Source organism: Triturus cristatus, chromosome 4_1 (genome assembly GCF_964204655.1).
Source record: "Triturus cristatus chromosome 4_1, aTriCri1.1, whole genome shotgun sequence".
Lineage (NCBI taxonomy): Eukaryota > Metazoa > Chordata > Amphibia > Caudata > Salamandridae > Triturus > Triturus cristatus.
In genome coordinates this window covers 918382785-918402394 of record NC_140585.1, presented here as the reverse complement: position 1 = coordinate 918402394, position 19610 = coordinate 918382785, and the positions used below count along the sequence as shown (strand labels likewise).

The 19610-nt window shown below is 47.3% G+C and overlaps 1 protein-coding gene across 2 annotated transcripts in view; it reads left to right on the top strand.

The window, feature by feature from the left end:
* The window catches only part of DENND6B (DENN domain containing 6B), a 269659-nt gene that overhangs the window by 89217 nt on the left and 160832 nt on the right, over nt 1-19610 (top strand). For both annotated transcript variants that reach the window (XM_085653729.1, XM_085653730.1), the window contains exon 6: nt 17860-17965. In XM_085653729.1, coding sequence (XP_085509855.1) covers nt 17860-17965 — 106 coding nt within the window. The remainder of the gene's footprint in view (nt 1-17859; nt 17966-19610) is intronic.

Genomic DNA, 19610 nt, shown 5'->3' with positions numbered 1-19610 from the left:
ATTTCTGTCTGTGTGGTAGATTTTGACTTCTAGGAATTTAAGAACGATGGATACCCATGTGATCCCAACCCAATAAAATGTCAGAAGCCTGCTCCTGGGCTTGTGCCAGCCGGAATGCACACGCTTTTTCCAAGTTAGTGCTTAAACCCGATACTTCCCTGAACTTTTCCAGAATGTTGACACTCCATTTGACTCCCGTATCTGCATTGCCCAGGTACAGCAGCATATCATCTGTGTACAGAGAGAACCTGAAGAGTAATTCCTCTCCCTCTTCTTTCCACCCGTAATATGCTGGCAAACTGCTGCATCATGCAAGCAAATCACATCGGGGAGAGTGGGGCCCCCTGCCAAGTTCCTCTGCAGATTGGAAATGCCTCGGACGCAGTGGCCTGTTCTGACTTGCGCCTGCGTACAGTAATGTTACCTAACTATCCAAACCTGTGCCTGTGTTCATGCGTTGCATCACTGCTCTGAGGTATCTCCATCGCAGCGTATCGAATGCCTTTTGGATACCTATGTACATTAAAAGATCTTTGAGGTGCTCCTTGATGATCGAAGTCTCAGTATGTATATCCGCCTGATATTAAGGGAGGTATTACGAAGCGGTATGAGGCCATTTTGATCGCCATGGATCAGTGTGCTAAGGTGTGGCTATAATCGATTGGCTAGCACCCTGCTAAGAATGTTTTCATCAAATTCAGCATTGACAGACCTGAAGGATGCTACCTCTGAGGTGTCCCCCCTGGACTTGGGGATGGAGATGATTAGGTGCTCTCTGGACGAAGCAGGCAGGCACCGCAGGCCTTTGCAGCTGTGTTAATCTCGCCCAACCTGGAGGCCATGTGCTGTAAAACTCTGCCAGGAGAACATCTGTCCCTGGTGATTTTCATGTTGCTAAGTCCCATATGGCCTCTCTAATCTCACCTTCGTTGACCAGTCCTTCCAATACCTCTCTGTCCTCCCCTGACTTGCACATCAGCTCAGAAACCTGTCGGTATCTTCATCTGTGGCCACCGAATGATCGTCATAGAGAGTCTGGTAAAAACGGATCTTGTATTGAGTGTATACCACATCCTCTCCTCTGTCTTTATCTGCACAATTGGCAGGCTTCGGTCTTCCTCCCGGACTAATCACGCCAGCAGCCTCCCAGCCCGTTCATACCCTGTGAGTGCAGGTCGAGTAGTCTCGATAATTCATGTTTCTCGTGAGGAAGTGTAATTAATCAACCCCATACATCTGCAGGCTGTGGCCTATCTCCCCATATATCTTACCTCTCTCTTTGCTAGGTCTGGAAATGTGGTCAGTAAGGCAGGGTGGGCGCCCATTTGGGGATGCGCGCGAGATTGAGAGTTTGGCTGCTCGGTGTCGCGCAGTGCCGCCTCATTCCATATTAGCTCGGATGTTGCAGAGCACACCAGAGTGTGTAGAAAGCGTGATACTGTGTATATAGGCCTTCAACGCTTCACAAAGGGCAGGCTGAGACGATATTGTGCCTGTATTTAGAGCAAAGTATTCCGTTATGTCATTGTGAAGGTCAGAGCGGAAGACCTCGTCATGAAGAACTTCACTCGGAAAGCGCCAAGGAGAGCGCAAAGTAAGTGTACTAGGAAGGTGTAAGTGAAGTAAAATGTATAGTCCCTAACTGTAGGGTGTCTTGCACTCCAAGCATCTACAAGACTGTAAGAGTCGACAGTTTGGTGGAGTACCGTCCGGGCATTTGACTTGCACATGCTAGTAGAGTCTACTGCTGGGTCAAGCACAAAATGAAGGTCATCGCCAGTACTAACAAGTTCTGCCTCCTCGTGCCCCATTTGCGAGTATACACCGGACGTGTGACGGTGAGCCGCCCGGCAAGTAAAACACCAACTCCGTGCCCAGCCCTAGGGTGACCAACTGGCATTGGTGCAAATTCAGGATGGTGAGTGTAAAAATTCAGGACAAAGGGTCAAAATTCAGGACACAAATTCAGGACAGGAAGTCAAAATTCAGGACAAAACTTCAGGACAATAGGTAAGTCTTGCAGACACATCAGAGGAGGTCGCGCAATAGTATACAAGTAAGCCCAGCCATACAGTGCTTAATTTGTAAAATATGAAGTCCAGGTGCTCAAATGTTTGTAGGAGGCCACATCCACTTTCCCTGGCTCCACTCACTTCCTTCACTGACTCCACCCACTTCCTTCACTGACTCCACCCACTTACTCTAGGAGCATTATCAACTCTGCGGGGGTCCTCGCTGCTGGATGGCCACCTGCCAGCCGGGCAGTAAGTTAGCCACAGAAACCAACTGGCTCACCTCGCCGAGCTGTGATCCAATGACCTGGACGAGGGTGGCATGAAACCAGTACATGAAACCAATGGGCCACCAAGTGTTTACGTTTATGAAAGTGCCCTCAATTCAGCCCTCTAGTGCTGGTCACGCACATAAGTCCCTAGCTCGAACCATCCACTGGTCACGCACATACAGTCCCTCGCCCGAACCATCCACTGATGGTCACACACATACAGTCCCTTGCCCGAACCAGCTACTGATGGACACACATACAGTCCCTTGCCCGAACCATCTACTGATGGTCACGCATACAGTCCCTCACCCGAACTGTCCACTGATGGTCACGCACATACAGTCCCTCACCCGAACCATCCAGTGCTGGTCATGCACATACAGTCCCTCACCTATATATTCAGTGATGGTCATACATGGCAGTCCCTTGCCTAAGGCATCAAGAGATGGTCACTCATGGCAGTCCCTCATCCGAGCCTTCCAGTGTTGGTCACACGTGGCAGTCTCTCACCTGATCCATCAAGTGATGGTTACTCATCTGCTGGTCACTCATGGCAGTCCCTCACTTCAAGCATCAAGTGATGGTCATTCATGTGATGGTCACTCAACATAACATAACATAACATGTACTTTTGTATAGCGCACGTATCGCCCGAAAGTCTCAAGGCGCTGAATAATAGTTGTATATTGTTACCCAACTCAATGGTACTCATTTTATCGACCTCAGATGGATGAAAGGCTGAGTGGACCCGCCAGGATTAGAACCTGTGACCATGAGGTCGAACACAGGCCCCTACAGTGGATGCATTTGTCCACTGCGCCACCAGACCCGGCTCATGGCAGTCTCTCCCCCGAGGTACCAAGTAATGGTCACCTAGGGCATTCCCTGAGACATCAAGTGATGGTCATTCATGGCGGTCCCTTGCCTGAGGCATCAAGTGATGGGCACTCATGGCAGTCCCTCACTTGAGACATCAAGTGATGGTCATTCGTGGCAGTCCTTTGCCTGAGGCATCAAGTGATGGTCACTCATGGCAGTCCCTCACCTGAGACATCAAGTGATGGTCATTCATGGCAGTCCCTCGCCTGAGGCATCAAGTGATGGTCACTCATGGCAGTTCCTCACCTGAGACATCAAGTGATGGTCATTCATGGTAGTCCCTGAGGCATCGAGTGATGATCACTCATGGCAGTCCCTTCCCTGAGGCACTGAGTGACAGTCACATGCACGACAGTCTCTAGTCCGAACCTATATTAACAACGTGGCCAAACTGCAGCATTATATATGTAGCATTGATGCAGATGCGCCGAGTGTATTATGCTATTTATTTCCACTGTGAAATGTGGAGAGGGGCCATCAATAAAGAAGGGCCAAGCCTCAAGTGACTCCTGATGTCCTTATCCACTCTCAGCAAAGATGCCACCAAGTACCATTGATAACTGGAATAATACTTGTTAGTTACAGCGCTTAGAAGCATGAGACGTTCTTTAAGGAGCATATTTACTTCATATGATAAGAAGGTAGAGGGCACAGTACTCTTCGTGGGTCAACGCATATATTGCAAGTCATGCTGTTTTATTATTAATAAAGTTATGTTTACAGCTCCATACCACCCTTCTGCCCCTTTCTACGATCTGTACACAACAGGTGTTAATATTTACCAGGTCAAAGGGTCTCAATTACTCACCATGGAGGATGAAAGGCTGAGTGGCCCTGCCGGGATTCAAATTTTGTGACAAACAAAAGCCCACAACCACATTCCTCTTAACAGGAGGATGCCATACGAAAACACAATTTATACACAAGACAAATAGACCAGTTCTACAACTCAAGAAAAAGAAAACACATTATGCAGCCAATTACCAAAATAGCCATTTCACAACACTAGAAGGAAAAACACCCAGTGAAACTAAATTCCCAGTTCGCTCACAGAAAACAGAAGCCCCAAAAAGCTGTGAAATACTATTTCCGATAAAGGAATTATTTTCCAGCTGTAGTATAGTCGGCCCACAGAACACCACTAAACTGTGTAATCACCCATGCCTCAAGGTGCAACTCAGCACCCTTCAAGAACACGCAACATCCACCCCCTTAGAATGTGCTAGCATAGTAAGGCGGCGTCCTATCAGGAGGCAACCGCAAGGCCTTGTTAAACTCCACATGATGTACCGTAAATAGGCATGACCCCACGTCACATGTGAAGTGTACATAACACAGAGAGCATCTCATGGCTCCTTACTCAACCACACCCCCCCTACAACATAACGCTATCAGGTACCACTGACCGGATGTCTCAACCGCCACAAGAGCACAGCAGAATCACATCCATCCTTACAAAAACCTCCACAAGGGCGCAGCAGGGTATCCCCTTTGTTCATGTTTATTTTTTTAATTACGTTCACCACCACTGCCTCCTGAAAATAATTTATAGCTCCAGCCCTGACAATGAAGTGCCGGTGCTGAGCACCGGAAAGCAGCGGCACAAATTAAGCACTGCAGCCATATCCAAACATATTCAACCATTTGCAAACCTATCTATCATTTCACTCATCCATCCCTTCATCCATCCTTTCACTCATCCATCCATTAATCCACCCTATCCATCTGTACACTCATCCACCCACTCTTCCACCCATCCATTCACTCATCCATCCAGCCATTTACCCTTTCACCCATCCAGCCATCCTTTCACTTACTCATCCATCCACCCAGTCACTCCTCCTTCCACTCATCCACCCTTTCAGTCATCCATCCATCCTTCCTTTCTCTCTCCATCGACCCTTTCACTTAGCCATCCTTCCTTCCAGCTACCCACCCATCCATCTACTCATCCACTCATGAATCCATCATTTGACCCTATCACTCATCCATCCTTTCTCTCATCCATCTATCCTTTCACTCCTTCACTCATCTATTTATCATTTTGTCCATCTACCCCCCTTTCACTCACCCATCCTTACATCCACCCTTTTACTCATCTATCCATCCATTCACCCTTGCACTTATCAATTCATCAATCCATCCATCATTTCACTCATCCATCCACCCACTCACTCATCATCCACCTTTTCACTCATCCATCCACCCTTTTACCCATCCAGCTACCTTTCCACCCATACATCCAGCTATTTACCTTTTCTCTCATCCATCCTTCCACTCACTCATCAATCCATCCATCCTCTCTCACTATCCATCTATTCAATCGTTCATTCATCCATTCACCCTTTCACTAATTCATCCAGCCATCCACCCATCCCTTCACTTACTCACTCGCCCACCTTTTCATATTAATTTTGAGCTGGGCATTTTATGAGAAGAGGCCCATCAAGAACTTCACCCTCGCTACAGGAGCTATTCCAAGGCTGGGACAGAAGCCACCCAGGATGGGGACAGGCTCCACCATGGGGGGAGGGGGCAGGAGCTATCACAGGTGGGGGGGCAGGAGCCACCACATGGGGGGGCAGGAGCCATCGCTGGGGGGGGGGGGCAGGAGCCATCACAGGAGGGGGGACAGGATCCACCAGGGTGGGCACAGGGGTGGGCATGCAGTATTCTAGTATCATCTTGGTCTCTTCCAGGGAGGGGTAGGGCTCCTTACCCCCTCCTGGACAAGACAACGAGAAGACAGACTCTCTTTCCAAAATGTTAGTTTTGCCATCCCTCACTGTGATGTACAGTACTTAAAGGAGATACTCCAAGAGAACTGATTTAACTGATTGTCCTCCATACTTTGTTAATCAGAGTGGGTGCGATTGTGCCATTTCTTTATTTTATTACATTATAGACTGCATGTTTGAAGAACCGAGGTTTGCTTACAATTTAGTGACAGTAATTAAGCTCTGTGAAGAGAACCAGGTGCTGCCTGGTGTAATCAGGGCCAGTTCTAGGGTGTTTGGGGCCCTGGGCAGAAAGGGAATGTGTGAGGCCCCTCTAAATTGCAGACACATGACGCATTCAGGGCTGTTTGCATCTGAATAGATGCCCCTGCTCCTGAAGCTGCAGCCCCTCCCTCTCAGTCACCTTCAAACACCTCTTAACAGTTCATCAAGGGCGGACGGTGTGAGGGTTGCCATCCCGCTGTGCCTCTCCAATGCTGCTGGGTATTTGAGCTTTGGTACAGCATCGGAGTCAAGAAGGGAGATTTTTATTTATTTATTTATTTAATGCGTTTTTATATAGCGCGGACTTTACCCGAAGGTGTCAGAGCGCTTCTGTTGTGTAGTGTTCTTTTTATTAGTAGGATGTTTGTATGGAATGTCCTGATGTCAGTAACATGATATAGGTGTGTTCTAGGTTGCTTAGTGACTGGGAAGAATGCTGGGGGTCACTTCGTGTTCTGTACTGACCGGTGCTGGAGGGTCTCTGTTATCCGCACTGGTGGGTTCATTTATATGCAACTTATGAATAAACAACTTGATCCAACAACGGTCTGAGACCCATCTTTACATTGGCGACGACTGGGATTTCACCCACCGTGAAGGAAGAAACTGAGATCTCCTCTGCACGATTTTTTTTTTTTATTTAAAAAAAAAAAAAAAGGAACACTGAAGGCATTGGAAGCTGATTTGAACCGCTCAGAGGTAGCTGAATCTTTTGAGTGAAAAGCGCTTCATCTTTGAAACATTTTAAACAGGTAAAGGTTACCTTGAAGCCCTGAGTGGCGGTTGATGAGTGGAGCCGTTTGTGCTCGAGCCTCCATTCTCCCTGTGTGATGTCCGTCACATCTTCCCTGCTTACGTCGGCTGTTCACGCGGTGGAAACAAGACCCATCGCCTGATGAAAGCACAGACGTAGGGTGACGTTCGTGGCGGCCATTTTGAGTTGGGGAGTTTTATCGAGTGCTTCATTCTTTTTTGGATATAGGATCTTCTAACGATAAAAGTGCATGTGATTCCAATCTTAGACACTCTATTGAAAGTACACATGTAGCTAGTTCTTCTTCTGATAATAGTTCCAAATTGTGTTCTGATGTGTCTGTTTCTAATACTGATGCTCACAATATCTCTTCCTCTGAGGAGTTGATTTCTGAGGGGGCTTCTTATGAGGTTCCTGTGAAAAGAATTGTGAAATTACCTAAACAATTCGATGATTTTGTTTTAAAATGATTTGTTTTTTTTTTTGTTTTGTTTTTTGTTTTCATAGGGATATGTTTAAAAAAAAAAGGAAAAAAAAAAGGGGGACATGTTGTGTAGTGTTCTTTTTATTAGTAGGATGTTTGTATGGAATGTCCTGATGTCAGTAACATGATGTAGGTGTGTTCTAGGTTGCTTAGTGACTGGGAAGAATGCTGGGGGTCACTTCGTGTTCTGTACTGACCGGTGCTGGAGGGTCTCTGTTATCCGCACTGGTGGGTTCATTTATATGCAACTTATGAATAAACAACTTGATCCAACAACGGTCTGAGACCCATCTTTACAGCTTCACAATAGGAGCAATAATGATACATAAGGAGAAAAATTACAAGTGAGCATGTTACAAAAGCAAACGTTACGTTCCATGAGGCAATAGTGGCATTTGTGCAAGTATCAGGAGCAAATAAAATACAAGAGGGAGCAAACGATACGTTACAAAAGGAAAAAAGTGACGTGTGCAGGTTACAAGAGCATACAAAGTACACAGAGGTCAATAAATGGCAGACACTCAAAGCACTAAAATTAGAGTTACGTTACATGAGGCAGTGGTGGCCGTTGTGCAAGTATCAAAAGCAAACAAAATACAAGAGGTAGCAAACAATACGTTACAAAGGAAAGGAGACGTCTGCATGTTATACAAGAGTACAAAGTACAAGTAGAGGTATACTACTGCACTAAATAGCAGACACTCAACACACAAAAACACACTGGGAAGGCACTTCTATAGGCATGGAGAACAGAATTTCCTATAACGGCAGGACTTCCTTCAGAAAATAGAGGGCGTAAATTAAATTTGGAAGTGTCTTTGAAGGAGGAGAGCTTTGAGGTCAGATTTGAAGGCCTGAGAAGAGGTGTTGGTCCGGAGATGAGGCGGAAGTGAGTTCCAGATTCTCACCGCATTGCCTGAAAAGGATTGGGCCATCGATCTTTCCTTCTTGAAAGTGGGAGGTTCAAGCAATAAATTTTCTGCATTACGTGAAGGTCTGGAGCCACCAGAGAGTTTCAGTTTATTCACCAGGTAGCGAGGGGAGGAGGAGTGCAAGGCTTTGTGGGTGATACAAGCAGTCTTGTAGATAGATCTTGCCTCTATGGGAAGCCAACGGAGGGTGGATAAAATGGGTGTGATGTGGTCGCTTCTTTTGGCCCCATAAATGAAACGAGCTGCTGAATGGAGAACGGACTTTAGGGGGGACAGGTGGGTTTTGGGGAGGCCAGTAAGAAGAGAATTGCAGTAGTCCAATCTGGAGAGAACCAGCGATTGGACCAGGGTTTTAAGGTCGTGCTCCGGGAAGAAGCGACGAATCCCCCAAAGAAGTCGCAGTTGGTATCGAGCAGACTTTGCAATGGAATCGATGTGGGAGTGTAGATTGAGTTTTTTGTCGAGTAGGACACCAAGGGATTTTGCGATCTCGACAATGATGGGTTTATTGTTCAGTAGATTAATCTGATCCATCCATGATTGCACTGGGGGAGGAGAAAGTGAGGAGGAGAGGAGGAGGAATTCAGTTTTGGAAGGATTCAGGATCAGTTGATGAGTTAACATCCAGTTTTGAATGGAGTTGAGAGTAGAGCTTAGGAAGGAGAGATCGTGAGTGGAGGCCACTTTAAGATAGATTTGAGTGTCGTCCGCATTTAGATGATAATAGATCCCGGATTTAAGCAGGAGATTTCCCAAAGGTTCTAAATAGATTGAATAGTGTGGGTGCAAGTATAGAGTCTTGAGGGACACCTTGGCTGACCGCTAAAGGAGATGAAAGGCTGTTCGCTATTTTGATCATTTGGGATCTATCGGAGAGGAAGGAGGCAAACCATTTGAGCACAGTGCCCTCTATGCCCATTCTCTGTTGAAGAATGTTAAGGAGAGTGTTGTGATTGACTGTGTCAAAGGCTGCAGAAAGGTCAAGAAGAATTAGAAGACAAGACTCCCCTGAATCGAGTATCCGCAGCGCGTCATCAATCACTAGCAGCAGGGTTGTTTCAGTGCTGCAGTTTTGAATGAAGCCGGACTGGAAAGTGTCAAGAAGATCATTGTCCTTGATATGGCGAGAGAGTTGTTTCGCTACACATTTTTCTGTGATTTTCGCAAGAAAGGGTAGGTTAGTGATGGGACGGTAGTTGTTGAGGTCGTTCGCATCAGCGGTGGGTTTTTTAAGCAAAGGGGTGACCTGTCCATTTTTGAAGGAAACAGGAAGGGAGCCTTGACTGAGGGAGAGGTTGACCAGAGTGGTCCAATAGGAAAGAGAATGGGGGTAGAAGTCCATGGCAATGGCACTAGGGATGGGGTCAAGAGAGTGGTTAGAGGGCTTTGTATCGAGGATGCATTTAAGGAGGGCGTCATCAGAGATGGGGTCAAAGTTTTGCCAAATGGTTAAGGATTTGCGCTCCTCTGTAAGGGTAGGATGAATGACCTGATCTACAAGTGATTTCACCTTTTTGTCAAAGAATATAGCGAAATCCGCAGCTTTCTTTGTTGAGTCCTCCAATTTGGAGGTTGGGGGAGAGCTGTTAGCGTTCTTAAGGAGGTCGAATAGTTTTTTGGGTCTATTTTTGGCTGAGTCAAGGAGGGATTTGAAGTGCGACGCTTTTCCAAGGAAAATGTGCTTGTGGTACTTGGATCTTGCTGAACGCAGCGTTGCCAAGTTTTCGGTGGAGGGCGCTTGTCTCCATTGTTTCTCAAGGACTCTTAGGTACTTCCTTTCTTCATAGAGGGATTTGTTGAACCAAGGTGCTGAGGGAGTGGGTCTTTTCTTTTTGCTTTGGAGAGGAGCGACATTATTGATTTCGACTGCAAGGACTGTAAGGCATTGGGAGGTGAGTTCGTTAACATCTAGGTCCGGGTCAAGCCTTGGAAGTGATAGCAAGGCAGACTCACAGAGGGTACTGATGTCAATATTTTTAGTGTCACGGAAACAGGATGTAGCCCTCTTAGGCTGGCCAAGAGTAATAGAGTGTGATAGGTGAAGAGAGAATGGGATGAGGAGGTGGTCAGACCAGTCTACATGAATAGGGGAAGCGATGGTCAGCAAGCCTGCTTTAGAGATAACAAGGTCCAGGGTTGAACCCTTAGAGTGTGTTGTTTCAGTGCAGTGTTGGATAAGATCATTTGCAGAGAGGAAGGTGGCCAGCGCATTCGCATAGGTGTCTTGAGGCGAGCCCCAGTGGACATTGAAGTCACCCACGAAGATCTGATTGTCACTTTGCGAGTATTGGTCACTGATTCAGTCCGTGAGTTCCTCCATAAACGAAGGGCTGCTACCAGGTGGGTGGTAGATAACATGGAATCTGAGAGGTGCGCGGTGGTGCAATTGAAGCTCAAGAGATAGGCATTCAAAAGTGTGGAAGGAGCTGTTGGGAAGAGCCTTAAGTTGAAGGGAGTTTCTAAAGATGACTGCAACACCTCCCCCCAACTTTGTCAAGTCTGTCATTTCTAAGTATAGAATAGCCTGTTGGTACAAGGAGATCAAACATAAAATGAGAGGTATCATTGAACCAGGTCTCTGTGAGGAAGAGCATGTCAATATTGTGCAAGTTGATGGTATCGGAGATTTCAAGTTTGTGTTTTATTGCAGATCTGCAGTTGTGGAGCATACAGTGCAGCTCTGTCGAGACTGTTTTGGTGACGGGGGCACTTGGGCTATGAGGGGTGATGGGGATATTGAACTTATATGAGGGCGCTCGGGAGGGTTTAGGTGGATGAGTGTTTCTGACAGAGGAGATGGTCGGAATATTGTAGATAGCAGGGTTATTGGGAAGTGAAAGTGGAGGAAGGGAGGCGTTTGAATGCGTGTGTGAATTTGCAGACGCCAGGCTATGCTTAGCTATTATGGGTTGTGGGGGCGAGGTGCATCTCGTGGGAGGGTGAGTGTTTTCCAAAGGAATTGAGGTGTATGGAAAAGTCGAGATCGTGGAGCTTAAAAGTGAAATGGTAGCTTCAAGTTGGGAGATGGAGGTGATTAGAGAGCCTAGCTTATTTTCCAGAGAGAGGAAGGCAGAGCACGGCATGTTGGGTGACTCCATGGAAGCGGGAGGGGGTGCACTTGGCGGTGGCAGGCAGGGAGAGGTGAGGGAACGGGAGCGGAGTAGGGGAATAGGGTTCAGAGGTGGGGAGAGGTTTTGGATGGGAGCAGGAGTAGGTACACCGGGGGTGGGAGGAGAGTTGTCATTGTTGGCGTTGCAAGAAGGATAGGAGTTAAGGACAAAATTACGGGGCGATAGGAGAGGAGTGAGGCGGTGGGGCGGAAGGAGAGGGGAGGAGTGTGTGGGGTCATAGGGATGAAGGAGGTTTGGGAGGAAGAGAGGGGAGGGGTTTGGAGAGGACCTGGCAGCTAAGTGAGGTGGCTGTGAGGGAGCGGGTATCAGGCAGAGTGGGGGTGATTGGGAGATAGGGAAGTTGAAGAAAGGAAGTGGTTCTGGTATGCCCGAGGGAGGTAAAGGGTTACCAGGGGGGGGAAGAGGGTAGCACAGCAATGCTGGAGGAGTGTGGGGAAGGAGAGAGATGGAATGTATTTGTGGGGAAATCGGGGTACATGGTGAGGGGAGGATGGGGAGGAAAAGCAAAGAGGAGGAGGGAATAAGGGGTACGTAAGGAAAGTTAACTAGGGGAGAAGGCTGGAGGGGAGGTGGTCTAGGGAAGGGGGTGACCGGTAGGGATAGGGGGGAGGAGCTGCGAATGGAGTGCCGGGACGGTGCAGAATGGACGAGGAGCGTGTTAGCTAGAGGTAAGGCAGAAGTGAAGAGGGGGGGCATACTGTGAGGGGGGAAGAATAGGAGGGGAGGGCAGAGGGGAGAGAAGAGGGTCGACCTGAGCCTCCCAAGGGGGCAGCCTATTGGAGAATGGGGGGGTCAAGGGAGGAGAAAGGGAATAATTGGTGGAGCTAGATGGAGAGTCAAGGGATAGTCCGATGGGAGGGGAGTAGGTAAGGGAAGAGGCGGTCAAAGAGAGAGAGACAGGTGTCTTTGGCTTGGATCATAACAGTACTGTTGTTATAGAGTGAGATAGTGAGGGAGCCGTTAAAACCCGCAGAGGGGGAAATTTTTAGCTGTTTCCCATGAGGGATAGAGGAGGAGGAGGTGACGTTAAGGGAATTGTAAAAGCTGGTAGACCAAGAGGGTATGTCGTGCGTGAAAAAAATGAGATCGTTTTTGAGCCTCCCATACCGACCATTGTAAAACTGATCAACAAAAAGGGAATCAGGGAAACATTCAATGGGTGGAAGCTGTGCCGGCTTTAGGGTGGTGCGACCGGTGCCCGGTTGAAATTACGGACAAATGGCGTCCGTTAAAGAATCCTTCACGGACAACAGACAGACGGCAGAAATTACGGACTGTCCGTGAAATTTACGGACGGTTGGTCACCCTACCCAGCCCCCCTCCCCCTCCATCAGTGCAGGACCCCTTGCCCCATTCGTCTCCTGTTGGCTCTTATGTCAGCACCCACTCTGCCCCTCTGTCAGTGCTTAATTTGTAAAATAACAGGTGCAGGTGCTCACAATCTTTCTTAGGAAGCCACACCCACTTCCCCCGGTTCCACCCATTTCCTCCAGTGGCTCCACCCACATCTGCCACTGGCACGGCTGAACACCAGATGTAATACCTGATCAGAGTTTCTTTTAGTGAGCCTTGGTTCTCACCCTGGTTACATTTTGGGAAAAATTAAAGCAAAAAGTGCATTTATAGCACAATTTCTGCAAAAAGGTTGTGTGGTGAAATAACGCTAATCTATGATCACATGATTTGGGCAAGCAAGGTAGCTGTGTTTGACCTCCGGTGACTCTCAGGTTTCACACTGTGCCATTAAGTAAGGATGATTAGATTAGTTTCTCTTTCTGACATCAAGTCTTAATGTTTTTTCCTTAGTTCATATCGGATAAGATTAGAGCCAGGCGCGCAACACCCATTGGACTCACAGGGCTTCAGCCCCCCCAACCCCCCCCCCCCCCCCCCCCCCGTCGTGTGTGGCAGCCCGGGATGAGACACCTTCCCGGGCAAAAAAGCAGCCGCACCCGAGCACTTCACAGGTCTTTAAAAGACCATTTGCATGTTAATGAGGCCTTGCTGTTGTTTCACCCCTTCTAAGAGCCCCTGCAGCTCCACTCTGCCTATTGCTTAAAGTTCAGCCCCCCCTGAAATTTGGCTCGAGTTGCGCCTCTGATTAGAGCAGAGGTGACAAGCGGAATCTGTATTTTATTTCTGGCTGCATGCTTTACATGGTGTGATGAGATCCCAGCATGAGGGCAGAAAAGCACTGCTCAACAATTGAGACTACATTATACCTCTTTTCAAGCAAAGGGAGATTTATCAGATTCACAATGTGTTGAGCCCAGGGATTCCTACCGGGTTCCCTGTGATTCGTGGTGGGCAGCTACAGTCACTAGGACACGTGATCACCTCTCCTGAAAACTCACTTTGTTTTGTGTGGGCATGTGACTCGAGCTTTGAATAAAGAAGAAAAAAAAACACCCTTGCACAATTTAAGCAGAAAAAAGTACACAGACCCCTTTGCCATAACAAATGTTTGTGAAACTTGAATTTATTCGGAAATCCATCTGTTGTGGCTCACATAGATTTAAATATTTTAACACCTTGATGCCGCGGTGTTGGTGATTTATGGAGTGGGCGGGGTTCGGATGGCCCCGCACACGCCCACTGTGACGTCGGACGGCCAGGGGCCATCCGACGCATGGAAGGGGTTAAACAAAAATGTATTCTGTAGAGACAATGCAGCAACTATGTGGAATTCATATGCAAAAATATTGCTATGAGCTCACCTCCTTCAACCCATTTAAATTAAAAAGTGTTTCCATTTCTTTCGGGATGGTGGGTGCAGTTTTTAAAAGCTCTTCTTTTTTTTTTTTTCTGTTTCTCATCACCCCCATCAGCCCATCTCTTCACTTCAATATAGTTAAAAGCAACTGGAACATTAGAAACGGCCTTCTCATACAGATATCTACTATTCCTTTTGGCTATTTCTTCTAATAAATGTGATCCTGGACTCTTGCAGTCCTGTTTTCCCCACTTGAGCTCAGCAGACAGTGTGAGCTGGTAAAAGGCGCGAAGAAACGAAAACACTACAAAAATGCACAGCCCTCTTTTTCACGGCCAAGACAGAAACACATGCATACATATGACACACACATCAACCCCACCACCCTTCCTCCCAACGCCAACAATGATTTCCTCCACTTACCTGATCAATGAGGTTGATTGCTGGTCACAGTGGGCCACCGGATGGGTGCTCCAATTGGCTTGTGCTGGCCAGGCGGGAGTTTGCAGTTCAGAATGGCCTGCAGTGCCTCTGGCCCAGCTGCTCCCAGTAATGCTGCCACGCTGGTGCAGCATAGCTATTAGAGGGCTAGCAGTTTTTAAAGTGTACAGAGGATCTCATCCACACCTGCATCTGACAATGACTGAAGTTGGTAGTGGCACCGACCACGAGCGCGTCAAATGCAGGATTTCAGTTCAGTGCGAGGTCATTAAAGAAAGGCTGCTACGCACTTCTAATCTGCTCTACGATATTGTGGAAAGTTTGTTCTCAACTTTCCCAGTCTGCCTCAGACCACCTCAGCCATGAGCCCGCCCTCAGCCACGATTATCCAATAGAAATGGCACGTGAAGGGCAGGCATGCACTGCTGACCTCACAAACGTGATGATGCACGTTCAACATGCTTGGACCAGGGTGAGCCAGCATGCAAAGACGTATCAATCGGAGGCCAAGGAGGACAGGTACATTTTTGTTGATAATTACCGGGCCTGCCGCCCAGGGGAAAATCAATCTTATAGACCCAGCCCTGTAAAATAAGTGTTGAGCACCGAAAAGCACCGGCTCAAATTAAGCACTGCCCTCTGTATGCAGGCCACCAGCATTAGTAATGACAGTGTTTGTGATTCTTATTTGATGGAGTACTAGTGTGTATCTAAAAGTAGTCGGCTTACGTGGGGTGATGTGTGGCTGCGAGAAGTCCTCCCCAAGCCGCTTGTTCATATTCGTACCTTCCAACGATGACTCCGAGGTGCAGCCACTGGTGGCACGCTGTGAGAGTGCAGCAAACGAGTTTGCCACCCCCAAAATATCTGCTATCTCCTTGTCCAACTGTTTCTTGGTCGGGCAACTCGGGTCCCTACTCCCCTCTGCCTCGTCCGTCTCCACCTAGGTTGCGACACTGGACTCCGTGCTTATGCACCAGACTCCACTATTTAGCCCTTAGCTAATCCCAGGCACTCCAGGGTCATCAAAGAACCATGTGTGCTTGTCCATCATTTTCTTAAGCCTGGCCAGTAAAAGAATCCTGTATTGCGCCATGAGACCCTCACGGGTGAGTAGTTTGCTTACAATTCCCTGATTGATTGATTGCAGCCCAGTTTCTTTGAGAGCCAGCTTGACCTCCAGGAATGACGCCCTGGGTCTCTGGACCTCTCGGGTTTAGTCCTGGACAATAGCCACTTTGGTTTTCGCCACCTGGTATTTGCCCGCTGAACGGGCCTGCCTCAGAATCCAGTCCCTGTCGCAATAGTGGCAGAGCCTCTGGGGATAGGGGCCTCACTGGCACCCTGTGGGCCTTTTCAAGTCTAAAGAAAGGGGAAAGTCTGTGCGAAGCCACCTCTGTCGTCAACCAGCTCTCTAAATCCTTGACCATCTCTGTTCTTTCAGTGTTTTCTGGCAGGCCCGCTATGCAGATATTGCCTTACACGCATTCTGTGGGTGAGTTCCTTCAGTTTCCCCTGCATTATTTCGACTGTTGTGCCCACCTCTATAAAACTATCCTTGTTGGCTCTGACGGTGGTAGCCAGCTTGCAGTGATCATTGCGCAGGATACCTAGATCAGTGAACATTTTACTTATTTGCTTTCAAGGACATACCAGGACACTTTGACAGCCTCCAGAATTTGAGTCGGTGTGGCCTGGGTGTCGCCCTGCGGATCTCAGGAGGGTCTCTGACTGTGGGACCACAGGAGGGGCCTCCAAATGGCAGTGTGCTATTTGGGTCCAGAGCTCCAGTAGTTTGCTGTTTCTCTTGTGGGGTCCATGTGGAGGTTGCAAATTAGCCTAGCCCCTGTGGCCCTAGTCAGTCCGCCACTTCACCCGCGTGTTGTTCGTCAGGAGGGGTAGGTCACCTCGCCGGCAATGCTTGTCCGTGAAGCCCAGCACCCAGTGATACGCGACCAGGAAGAAGAGGCAACCCAGTCGCTGGGAGGTGGTGCGAGTCTCCGTTCTTTAGTCTGGCCCGGTAATAGTTTATAATCAGTCTCACCCGCAATGGATGAGCTCAGTCTCCCCTCCTTTGTGTGCGTGGGGGGGGCTAGCCCCGCCTCTAACAGTATCTCAGGGGCGACCCAACCTAGCCTTTCACAGTACCTTTCCGTAGGCCATCAGCCGGGGCTCGGGTCTGGTGTCACAGAAAGAAGATCCTTGCAGGCAAACACACCTAGACCCCCTCTGGCCTTGTGTGCCCAAGTGATCAGGCCTGCAGCCACATGCCGTGCTCCTCCGGTGCTGATCCAGCCGGCCGGGCCAGTGGCTCCCCGTAGTGCCAAAGCCCCAGAGCCTCAGATCACTATGTCCGTGCACTGATCCTGATGCCCGGCGCCATCTTAGGCATTCAGTTTCACCTCCAAGGGAAAGTCTCGGGGCACTCGACTATTTAGAGCTACACTGCTGCAGTGTGCCCCCCCACCTCGCAGCCACCGACTGAGCTATTGCTGGGTGCTGAAATGGGACAATGGGGGTCAGAATGGAAAAGGATTTAGGGCACCTGGGCAGGAGCTCGCTCAAACTGCAGCTAGTTGCCTCTGTGGCTAGCCACACCCCCTCAGAGTTCACCATTGTTCATCATGGATTAACAGTGTAGTTTAACTGGAAAGGAACCAACTAAGGTACTTTTGACCGTAGGGACCAGGGAAGAACCAGACATGCGAGTAACACTTATTAACCTGATGCACCAATGTATGTAGAAATCTGTATTTCACACTATTTTATTCCACCTCTGGACTCGAGACTAAGAAGCAGGCAACACTGCCGGGCAAATGCACAGAGTGCACACCATACGATGAATAAAATTACAAGCAAATTTGTGGAGAAAAAGGTAGCCTAACACCATTTTATAATCCGCATTTTTGAACTTTGAACTGCAGGGTTCCCACCCTTCCCGTAATATGTTAAAAGCTGCACTGAATTGAGTCATCAAAAATGGTCTTAAGGCAGCAGAACATTATACTCTGTTGGCACTGCCCTGGTTTGTTTGCAGTCATTTGGATTGACTCCAACATATGCTACAGTCCTTGGACCCTGCAAGATGTGGTTGGATACCGATTGAATTGACTCTTGTGTCCATTATGTTTTGTTTGAGTTTGATATTGTTAGACTTTTGTTTTGTATTGCTTTCTGTTACAATTAATGATATGTTGTTACACTGTGCCTTTCCACTGACCCTTCTGTATCTGTTACAGTCGCTGGTCTTGGTGTCCCGTCTGCCTTATGTGAATCTCTTCCAGTCCCTGCTGCAGCTGATTGCTCCAGAGTACTTTGAGAAATTGGAGCCATGTCTGGAAGCTGGTGAGAAGTGACTTCAATAAAGGAAAAGCACAAGGAAAGAGAAGGGATGCAATCCATAGTAATCCATGTTGCATGAGACCGGCTTTAATTTTCTCTGAAGATGTTTTTAACTCTGTTGGGGAGGCCCATTCTGTGTCTGTTTCATAGCCTCTTGATCTCTGAGAAAGCACTGGTGTCAGTTGAAAGGTCCTGTTTATTTCTCTCTTTCTCTTGGCATCCTATTTTCATCTCTTTTGGGAGACCCCTTCTATGATGCACCCCTTTTCTTGACTGTGTAATGGATTTTATCCCCTATATTGAAAACCCTCTTGCTTATTTACACCCCTTTAGAAACTTGTCCATTTGCCAATCTGTACTTGCACACTCTTATAGTGTGTGATTCATCTACATTTGCATACTTCTTTATATTCAGCTGTCTGTTTGATTACATATACTAACCTACTCTTTTTGCCCATCATGGGATCTTTATAGATATTCATGAATACTGAATCTCTCTCCCTGTGTGAATGGGGTCTCAGAACGCTCCTTACTAGGGAAAACATTCTGTGTCTCGCTTGCTGTACTTTTTAATACTTACGTTTATACATAAATCTCTTTCTAATAACACGTTATTTTTAGCTTCTTTCTTTTAAAAAAGTTTAAATATTTTCCAAGATTCAAACTCAATTTCAACCTCAATATCTTTTTTATTAATACAACTGAAAAGAGAATTGGTAGATTAGCAAACAATTATATTCTTCAAGAAAAAATAATACTGTGCCTTTAAAGCTCCAGGCTGATCTTGCTATTCCAGGTTGTCTCGGCTTACCAGCTCTGAGGCATTTTTTTTTGAGCTCCTAAGACTGGATTCATAAAAATTTTGATCTCCCTGTTTTTTGATTAAAACCGATTTTCTTTCTAGTCGTGATTCATCTATTTTTCACTCAAATCTTCGATGTGTTTTCTTCCTCTCATTCATTTTTGATTTTTATTGAGTGCTTGAAATGGAAAAATAGAAGATAGGGTACTCTGTAACAGAGTACCTGTTTGTTTCTGAAAAGTGCCGGTACACAGTACTAGACAATACTGGCCCATTTAAAATACTGTTTTTATTGTATTTTGAGAAGTCTCCCTTATGCGTTAATAACACAGATTTGGAAATTAACCAATTCTTTTCCTGCTGGACTTCTAGTACTGCTTCACTTCAACACTCTCCAAGACCACCCATGACCCCTTCTCCGAAGGACCTAGAGGCATCAATAAAAAAATCAGAAAGGTAACCCTTTCTTTTCCTTCTGGATTCCTACTACTGCCTTCACTTCAGCACTGTGTAAGGCCACCAATGACACTCTCCAAAGGATACAGTGGCAAGAAAAAGGAGGCGCAACACTGGTTACTTCAATCCAGGCACACCTAGTCAATGTTATGACACGCCATGTCAAAGCTTTCAACATAAAAACATCAGCATTGAAGTTGAGGTTGTGCTTGATTTCAAGGCATTTGGGGACAGGATACACGCTATAAAAATACATGCCGGTGAAGGATGCAGTATTAAACTGATCAAAACATTCTACAAGACCCTATTTAAAAAAGCCATCTTTTTTTGGTACCTCTGAAGAGTATTCAAATTGATGACTCAGCACCCACAGTTTGCAGGAGACCTCTG